General features: G+C 44.6%; 1 protein-coding gene across 1 annotated transcript; it reads left to right on the top strand.

The window, feature by feature from the left end:
- Positions 1–6,415: 6,415 nt before the first annotated feature.
- Positions 6,416–8,080, top strand: NDN (necdin, MAGE family member). Its single transcript, XM_043922412.1, has one exon. It carries the CDS (start codon positions 6,538–6,540, stop codon positions 7,513–7,515), a length of 978 nt encoding a protein of 325 aa, XP_043778347.1. The 5' UTR covers positions 6,416–6,537; the 3' UTR covers positions 7,516–8,080.
- Positions 8,081–10,165: the final 2,085 nt, after the last annotated feature.

Genomic DNA, 10,165 nt, shown 5'->3' with positions numbered 1-10,165 from the left:
AACTGGACATGGAACAACAGACTGATTCCTAATCATGAAAGGAGTATATCAAGGCTGTATAGTGTCTCCCACTTATTTAACTTATATGCAGAGTGCATCATGAGAAATGCCTCACTCAATGAAGCACAAGCTGGAATCGGGATTGCTGGGAGAAATATCAATAACCTCAGATGTGCAGATGACATCACCCTTATGGCAGAAAATGAAGAAGAACTAAAGAGCCTCTTGAGGAAGGTGAAAGAGGAGAGTGGAAAAATTGGCTTAAACATTCAGAAAACTAAGATCATGGAATCTGGTCCAATCACTTCAAGGGGAAACAGTGGAAACAGTGTCAGACTTTATTTTTTGGGCTCCAGAATCACTGTAGATGGTAACTGCAGCCATGAGATTGAAAGATGCTTACTCATTGGAAGGAAAGTTATGGCCAACCTAGACAGAATATTAAAAAGAGACATTACTTTAACATTAAATATTAAAAAGAGACATTACTTTGCCAAAAAAAGGTCTATCTAGTCAAGGCTATCATTTTCCAGTAGTCATGTATGGATGTGAGAGTTGAACTGAACTAAAGCTGAGCCCTGAAGATTGATGCTTTTGAACTGTGGTGTTGGAGAAGACTCTTGAGAGTCCATTGAACTGCAAAGAAATCCAACCAGTCCATCCTAAAGGAAATCAGGCCTAAATATTCATTGGAAGGACTGATGTTGAAGCTGAAACTCCAATACTTTGGCCACCTGATGCAAAGTGCTGACTCATTGTAAAATACCCTGATGCTGGGAAAGATTGAGAGCAGGAGAAGGGGACGACAGGGGATGAGATGGTTGGATGGCATCACTGACTCAATGGACATGAATTTGGGTAAACTCCGGGAGTTGATGATGGACAGGGAGGCCGGTCATGCTGCAGTCCATGGGGTCACAAAGAGTCAGACACAACTGAGTGACTGAACTGAACTGAACTGAATTGATGCAACTATTTATTAAACACTGCCTCTGAGTCATAATGCCTGGGGAATTAAATGAGGAGAAACACCATCTCTATAATACATAATGAGGAGAAATAGTGGACCAAAAGGGCCATAAACAAACAAGCAAGATAATAATCAAATAAGCACAGTTATGCTTTATGTTGCAACGCATATCTCACAAGCCACCATGCTGTCTCAGAGAGTAGAACAGAAGCAGTGTATACTCAGTTCAGTTCACTTCAGTTGCTCAGTCGTGTCTGACTCTTTGTGACCCCATGAACCGCAGCACACCAGGCCTCTCTGTCCATCACCAACTCCCGGAGTCTACCCAAACTTATGTCCATTGAGTCTGTGATGCCATCCAACCACCTCATCCCCTGTCATCCCCTTCTTCTCCTGTTCTCAATCTTTCCAAGCAACAGGATCTTTTACAATGAGTAAGCACTCTGCATTAGGTGGCCAAAGTATTGGAGTTTCACTTCAACATCAGTCCTTCCAATGAACAACCAGGACTGATCTCCTTTAGGATGGACTGGTTGGATCTCCTCGCAGTCCAAGGGACTCTCAAGAGTCTTCCCCAACACCACAGTTCAAAAGCATCAATTCTTTGGTACTCAGCTTTCTTTTAAGTCCAACTGTCACATTCATACATGACTACTGGAAAAACCATAACCTTGACTAGACGGACCTTGTTGGCAAAGTAATGTCTCTTCTTTTTAATATGGTGTCTAGATTGGTCATAACTTTCCTTTCAAGGAGTAGTGTCTTTAATTTCATGGTTGCAGTCACCATCTGCAGTGATTTTGGAGCCACCCCACCCCCCAAAAAAAGTCAGCAACTGTTTCCCCATGTATTTGCCATGAAGTGATGGGACTGGATGCCATATCTTAGTTTTCTGAATGTTGAGCTTTAAGCCAACTTTTTCACTCTCCTCTTTTGACTTCATCAAAAGCCTCTTTACTTCTTCTTCACTTTCTGCCATAAGGGTGGTGTCATCTGCATGTTGAGGTTATTGATATTTCTCCCAGAAATCTTGATTCCAGCTTGTGCTTCATCGAGCCCAGTGTTTCTCATGATGTACTCTGCATATCAGTTAAATAAGCATGGTGACAATATACAGTCTTGTCACAGTCCTTTTCCTATTTGGAACCAGTCTGTGGTTCCATGTCCAGTTGTAACTGTTGCTTCCTTACCTGCATACAGATTTCTCAAAGGCAGGTCAGGTGGTCTGGTATTCCCATCTCTTTCTGAATTTTCCACAGTTTATTGTGATCCACACAGTCAAAGGCTTTGGCATAGTCAATAAAGCAGAAATGGATGTTTTTCTGGAACTCCCCTGTTTTTTTGATGAGTCAGCAGATATTGGTAATTTTTATCTCTGGTTCCTCTGCCTTTTCTAAAACCAGCTTGAATATCTGGAAGTTCACAGTTCATGTATTGCTGAAGCCTGGCTTGGAGAATTTTGAGCATTACTTTGCTAGCATGTGAGATGAGTGCAATTGTGCACTAGTTTGAACATGAAATGCAAGCCATTATCCATTTTTAAAATGGATTCCCATGCAAAGTCTCCTAATTGGTCTCTCTGCATCTCCCTGTCTACCTGCTCCAACTCCAGACTTAACTGTTATTCCAGTTGACTTTTCTAAGTGACACCCCTGACCTTGTTAATCCTTGAGTGCTGGCAGGCTACAATGTGGGTCTGGATAGGACTGGAAGGTCTCTGGTTATAGGAGTGCCTTTGAGCCTCAGCTGGACAGGCATGTGCAGGGTCCCAGTAGGGAGACTTGAGGGGTAAGCGGCGAGGATTTTGTTTGCTCCCCCATCCTCCCAACTGTGTACAGAAGCACTGCCTGTCCTCACTTATTCCTTACTAAAAAAAAAAAAAGGTGGGGGGAGGAGAGGGGCAGCCTACAGTTCCAGTGTAATTAGTTTACTCCCACGGACTGAGCTACTTTTCTAAAATGCAAATCTTTCAGGCATATGATAGATGTTGCTCAATATTTGTTGAACATATTAACACAAGTTCTCTGTTTCAATTCCTTGCCCTGCAAGGCATTTGGGGCCCCTTCTGGGCCTCAAGGTGGAGGTTACTGCCTATGTGGACAGAAAAGAGCCTGAAGGATTTGCATTTCATCTGGGGACTCTTGGCCCCTGTGTTGTTAGCATATGTCCACTGGAGGCTCTGGGTGACCCCCCTTCCTCTGTTCACTATGGAAACCAATGCCAGGACAGGCCTCTCCTCCTATTTCTGAGTCTGCCAAGAACAGCCTATTCCACAGCTGTGTAATCTGTTCCACATTACAGAGTTTGAAGTTACCCACCAGCAGAACTGTCCACATCAGAATATTTTAGGTTATAACATTCCCACATACTTCTTGCATCCATGGAATTTCTATTTACATAATCCTGATTTAAAGAGTGGCCCTTCATGAGTCTTATGGGGGGAGATATTTTGCAGTCTTCAGGCGTTTTGCTTCTAAGCTGCTGGACTGGAGAGAACTCATTGCCCACATCGAATAGGGCCAGCCCTGGAGATACTCAGTGATCCAAATTTAGTCTTTATTGGCAAGGCATCACTGGAACTCCAGACCCAAATCTTGACTCGTGAATTAAAGAAGTTGTTAATGCCTCATGAGTACTGACTTCCTTTTCTATTCACAGTTGTCACCTTTTTATCTTGTTGTTCTGAAGGTCTGCATCTCTGAGTTGTGAGGAGGCATCTTATCATGTTGCTACTCTCAAGCTGTCAAGCTATTGACCACTGCCATGGCATAACTACAGGTGCAATCTCTCTCCTTAAATGGTATTTCAAGCTTTACTTTTCCCCATTCCATCTCCATGGATTTTCTTTTTGTTGGAAAATGGAATATTTACCACAGAAACTATTCTTGGAAGAAAATACCCTGTTACCAGGTGTACAGTTGGGCTCCAAGGGTAAGCAGCACGAGCGGTTTACCATGTACTTGGTTTCAAATTTGGCATCAGTTCCAAAGCTTTAAACCTTCTGAGTGTAACCCCTCATAGTGGTTCTAGTCCACAGACTCTGGCATAGTATTACACAACCCTCCCAATAGAAGAGAGATGTGGAGTGAGCTGTGGCAGGTGTGTCTTCCACTCATCACGGGAAACATCACCCAAATGAAGACCAGTCTGGCTCAGGCAGCATTTGAAACACAAGCAATTCTCTGGTCAAAGATCTGTTATGCTACAGCAAAAGAAGCTTTTATAATTTTAAAATTGTTGTGCTTTTATACTTGTTTATATTTCCTACTTTTTCTATGTAAGTGTTAACTGTTGTGCTCAAGCTTGCAATTTAATTTCATTAATCCATTAAATCTAGGAGGGTGAAATACGAGGATGTAATTTTATTAATCCCACAATAGCAAAAAATATGGTCCATGGCCAAAGCTGAGCTGAGATTTAAATAACAGGCTCAAACGTTTTCATTATTAAAAAATAACTTAAATGAATGCAGTCACTAAACCAAGCAGAAACAAATAAGTATCCAAATGAAATAAAAAAGAAGAAAAGTAGTGGAAATAAACTGTAAGAAATGAGAATTATTTTAAGAATAATGGGGGCAATCAATCAATTTAAGCCATTCTTACAAAATAATAATTGAAAACACTAATATAGCTGATACCACTCTGTAAGGAATATTTAAAAAATAGAAATCTATAAATTAAAGAGAAGAAAATGATGAACAAGAAAAATTCCAGATGAGATACATCTAAATTATCTGTAGGAATTATCCTTGTGAACTAAGAGATTAGGGGGTTCTATTGGACTGCAGTCAAATTGTTCCTCCTAAAAGTGATACAAGCATGAAAATCCAAAGATAAAAAACAGCAAAGGGAAAAACCCTTTGAAGTCAATCTACTTGAGTAAAGTGAGAAATGAGAAAGGGGTACAAGCTAATAAAGAGAGGATTCTAGAAATGTCAAAACAATATTGTGTATATGAGTTAGGTTTCAAGTGACAACAGCCAGACTCACTGAGGACATATGTAAGAAGCTGCTGGCTTGAGGAAACCCAGGAATGGTTGAAAGACCACATTGGCTTATACAAGGCATGTTGATTAGTTGCAGGAACATTGGATCCAGAGGTTTCTGTGCCCAGTTTTTTTAAAGGAATCATCTCTGACACTGTCAACTTTGTTTTTGTTGATGGTCCCAAACAAAACTTCAGATTTGGTTTCTAAATTTGAAAATTGAAATATAACCACCAGTTGTTACATCTCAAATCACTCGTTATCTGGGAAAGTTTAGGGGATCTATGTTAATTTAAAAAAGAAAAAGAAAAAAAAAAAAGGATCTTGGGAGGGATTTGCATGAGATAATATTCAGTTTCTGTGGAAGATGGGGGTGTTGTGCTGTAAGAAGGCGAAGTTTCCACAGGAACAAAAGTGGAGGTTGAAACAGTCATAAAGGGAAGGAAGGTCCTGGAAAAACAGGTGGAAAGGCATCATATGAGTCTATGCTAATATCTCTGTGTGAGGGTATTCTAATGAAACAAAACTTACACCAAGATTACCCAAAGGAATTGAAAAACCAAAATCATGACCATTAAAATACTAACAAAGTCATTAGTATACTGCCTTCAAGAAAATTTCAATTGCACTCGGATTGACTACATTCTGCATTTCTTGTTTATAACTCTTGCATGTAGTAGGAAATCAATGAATTTTTGTTGTTATCCCTCAGAATTCCAATTTGCCCAATTAGTCCTCCTGGTGGCTCAGACGGTAAAGCGTCTATCTGCAACGCGGGAGACCTGGGTCCAATCCCTGGATCGGGAAGATCCCCTGGAGAAGGAAATGGCAACCTACTCCAGTATTCTTGCCTGGAAAAGCCCATGGACGTAGGAGCCTGGTAGGCTACAGCCCACGGGAGCACAAAGAGTCGGACACGACTAAGCCACTTCTCTTTTTCAGAGTTGACTTATTTTCTTGGGCAATCCTGACTGTTCTCTCAGTTTAAATTCTCACACTGATCTGAAACCTAGTCGACACACCAGCCTAGGTCTTGCCCATCTCTAACTTGATTTTGGATATACCTAATCAAATGCTTCCTAAGAAACTCAGCTTCAGCATCTCAGAAGCTTAAATTGCCGCTTGTCCCTTAAACTTACTCCTTGTCTAGTGCTCACCCATCTCCCTCCCTTCCTCCTCAAGAACTCCTCCTTAGCCCTAACAGGACGCCTGGGGAGGGGGAGTGATCACTGAGGCCCATATTCTAGCGGACCCTCTATCCTTACTGGGGGCCTCCTAGCCCCCTTCCGCAGCCCACCAGGAGCCCCCATATTCTAGCGGACCCTCTATTTTTACTGGGGGCCTCCTAGCCCCCTTCCGCAGCCCACCGGGAGCCCCACCCGCCAAAGCAACTGCCGGGGCCCAGGCGCGCGGACGCGCAGGCGCATTGGCCCGGCCCGCCGCCGCCCCGCCCTGCCTGGCCTCTGCGGAAGGCGCCGCGCGCAGCAATGCGCACTTCCTCTCCAGGAGTCCGCGGAGGGAAAGCAGACTCGAAGAGCTCTTGGACGCGGCGGCCCTGCTCTTGCGAGACCGAACAGATATGTCCGAACAAAGTAAGGATGTGTGCGACCCCAGCTTTGCAGCCGAGGCCTCCAACTCCGAGGGGCACAGCAGCCCCGGCATTCCCGGCGGGCCCTCTGCTCCCGGGTCTCAGGCCGCGACCCTCGCTGAGCCGGAGAGCCCTCCCTTAAGCCCGCCTGATGCCCCTCTGGCCTCGCTGCCTCCCCAGGCTCCAGGCGAAGAGGGAGACCCGAAGGCCCTGCAGCAGGCCGCTGAGGAAGGCCGTCCCCACCAGGCCCCGAGCACAACTCAGCTCAGCCCGGCGCCCCCGGCCCCGGCCCAGCTGGTGCAGAAGGCACACGAGCTCATGTGGTACGTGCTGGTCAAGGACCAGAAGAGGATGATCATCTGGTTCCCAGACATGGTGAAAGATGTCATCGGCAGTTACAAGAAGTGGTGCAGAAGCATCCTTCGGCGCACCAGCCTCATCCTCGCACGCGTGTTTGGGCTGCACCTGAGGCTGACCAGCCTGCACACCATGGAGTTTTCGCTGGTCAAAGCTCTGGAGCCAGAGGAGTTGGACAGGGTCGCTCTGAGCAACCGCATGCCGATGACAGGCCTCCTGCTGATGATCCTGAGCCTCATTTACGTGAAGGGTCGCGGCGCTCGAGAGAGTGCAGTCTGGAACGTGCTGCGCATCTTGGGGCTGAGGCCTTGGAAGAAACACTCCACCTTCGGAGACGTCAGAAAGCTTATCACCGAGGAGTTCGTCCAGCAGAACTACCTGAAGTACCAGCGCGTCCCCCATGTCGAGCCCCCTGAGTACGAGTTCTTCTGGGGCTCCCGTGCCAGCCGCGAAATCACCAAGATGCAGATCATGGAGTTCCTGGCCAGGGTCTTTAAGAAAAACCCCCAGGCCTGGCCTTCCCGCTACAGGGAAGCTCTGGAAGAGGCTAGAGCCTTGCGGGAGGCCCACCCCACTGCCTACTGCCCCCGCAACAGTGTCTCCGAGGACTAGCAAGGTCTGGAGGCAGATGGATGTTTTCTGCCCCTCGCCAGGGTGGAGGAGGGGTGGGGGTGGGGGGACATTAGAATATTCAGGATCTACAGTGCAGTATTTCACGTGTAACTTTTAAGTTTTCCGTATAGTGCTTTTATACCTCTTAATGCAATGTTGTGTTCACTTCAGTAATATTAGTGTGTAGGATTCATGCATGATTGTTTGTAAGTAAGCTCAGTTGGTGCTTTCGCGTTTGTGCTACCTTTCTTGAATTTTTTGTACCAGAGACGTGCTAAACTTATGAAATACACTGAGACATTTTCCATATTCTTGTATGTGTGACGGAGGCTGTGTATTGGGGTAGATTGGTCTTGGAGAGTTTGGAAAAACTCCCCAGAACAGCTGGCCTAACCAAGAGAAAAGCCGACTCCTGTCTTTGTGCTCTGCCTGGGCACAGGAAACATCCCTGTGGAGTTTGGTGATGTGGACTGAGATGGACTCAATGTGGGCACACTTTACTAAACACAGATACAGCCTCACCATGAATAAACTTTAAACATTAAAGATTCTTGTGATACAGTCATTCATGGAAAGTGTACTTTATCTTCTTAACAGAATATTATGGGTTGGAATGGGAATTATAAAGTATACAGATATAACTATTTCATCTAATAGGACGGGGACGTCAGAACTCATGACTCATAAATGTGTGAAGTGCATAGTTTTATTTTCAGAAAGGAATTCACAAGTTCATATCAAAGCTTTGACAAGTAGAAAAAAGTGCAAAAACCAACAAAGGGGTCATAATCACATCACATAGAAATAACAAATGTTGATATTTAGAGTAATTTCCTCTCTTACATTTTCCACATTTTATAAAAAATAATAGCTGTCTTTTGTGGGCACTAAGAGAGGCATTGTACTAAACCCTTTACATATATTTTCTCTCTTTAATCCTCACAACAGCCTTGTGAAGCAGGCACTTAATACATCTGAACCATGGAGGGAATACAGGAATAAAGCAGGTAATTAACTTTCCCTGGATCACAAAGACTTCCTGGGAGGAGAGGCTTGGTTTTAGGGTTTGGACCCAGACTGAATGAGCCCAAAGCCCATACTTTTACCCACCTGTCTCCAGCTGCCCCCCTGACTCCTGGCTTTTAGGTTATGCCTTTAAAAAGTTCCATGTTAGCATCTATAGTTTTCATGTTATAGCCTGTACTTTTAGCTCCCTACTCTCAATACACACACAGCTAAGGATTATTATTAATGAATCCTCAATATTAATCTTTGAGGCGAATTAAGTCATATTCTGTACAAATCAAGAAAATTCATTTTGGTGAGATTAATGGACCTAACCAAGCCCTGTTCCTACTTAGCAGTGAACCCAAGATTTGAAGCTTGGTCTTTTCTGAAGGACTGTGATGATGGAGCTGACTGACCCGTGGTCTGGAGGAACACACATGGGACACCTTGGAGAGGGATGTGGGGTTGGGGTGGGAAGGTTGCCTATTGGGGTGTCTCCAAAATTGCCATGGGCCGCTAAGCAACCACTTAGAGGGTGGGATGGAGTGAGGGAGGGGTGGTGTCTGAGGATAAATCTCATTATAAAACTCAGACCTGCAAGGGGGAGAGAGAGAAATTGGATTTAATAAGACCAAAAATCCTTCAAACATCAGAATATTGCAAAAGATCATTTGGTTAAAGCCAGGCCATTTTCTGGGGAAGATGGAAAACGAGGGGAACACATAGGTGACATCACCCCAAAAAAGAAGTAATCAGAATTATATTTGGGTGAGAGAATTACAATCTGAATTGGGAACTAGGATTCCCAGCACTTAAATAACATTTCATAACAGACAGGTGCTGGTTCTAAAGTGCTAAAGAAGCCTCCCATGTCCTGAGACGAAGTTTACCCTTTTTAGTAGATATCCTGTGAGGTCTCCTGTGGGGAATAGTGGGTATTTCTGCAATAACTTAGGCAGGTGTGCCCTGGCTTTGATGCCACGTCTTAACTCTGAGCCAAAGTGAATTCAAACATTTTAAAAAACTTAAAAAAAAATTACCTCCCTCTTAACCCAAAAAGTCCTGCAGAATCAAAACAAAGCTGTCCCTTTAAATGTAAAATTATGACTCATTTCTGAAGCAGGGCTTCAGAAGCTGTCTCCCCTGCCAAGCCGGGGTGCTGGACACTTTGTCTAATGCCCTAATTCTGCTTGAAGCAACTGTTTAACTCCTGAGCACTTCTTTCATCAAACCCAGAAGTCACCAGCCATGCAGTCCTTTTACTTCCCAGTGTTTGTATTGGCTTTCCTTTCTGCCATGAGAGACGGGGAGAACCACCCCAGAGCTTCTCCCAAGCTCCCTGTCACAGGCACATCACCTGTGCTGTAGAGGACCAAATCTTGAGAGAAGGATGGGATCATGAGAAATGAGAAGCTGACCCCAGCAAGCTGACCCCATGTGGGCAGGGCTTCTCAGCTCCTATGCAGGCCTGGAGACAGTCAGACCCTGAGAGAGAGGCTTCTCAGATGCAGGACAGAGCTAATTCACAACACCAGGTCCTCCATGGAGAGCAGCTTGGGGCACAGGGAAGGAACATCCAGTATCTCTCTAGGATTTTCATGCTGTGCTCAATTGAAAGTTGGGGGTTGGTTAGGTATTTTCC

The sequence above is a fragment of the Cervus elaphus genome, chromosome 13 (genome assembly GCF_910594005.1).
Source record: "Cervus elaphus chromosome 13, mCerEla1.1, whole genome shotgun sequence".
Taxonomy (NCBI): domain Eukaryota; kingdom Metazoa; phylum Chordata; class Mammalia; order Artiodactyla; family Cervidae; genus Cervus; species Cervus elaphus.
The sequence above is the reverse complement of the archived record's forward strand: the minus strand, read 5'-3'. Positions and strand labels throughout refer to the sequence as shown.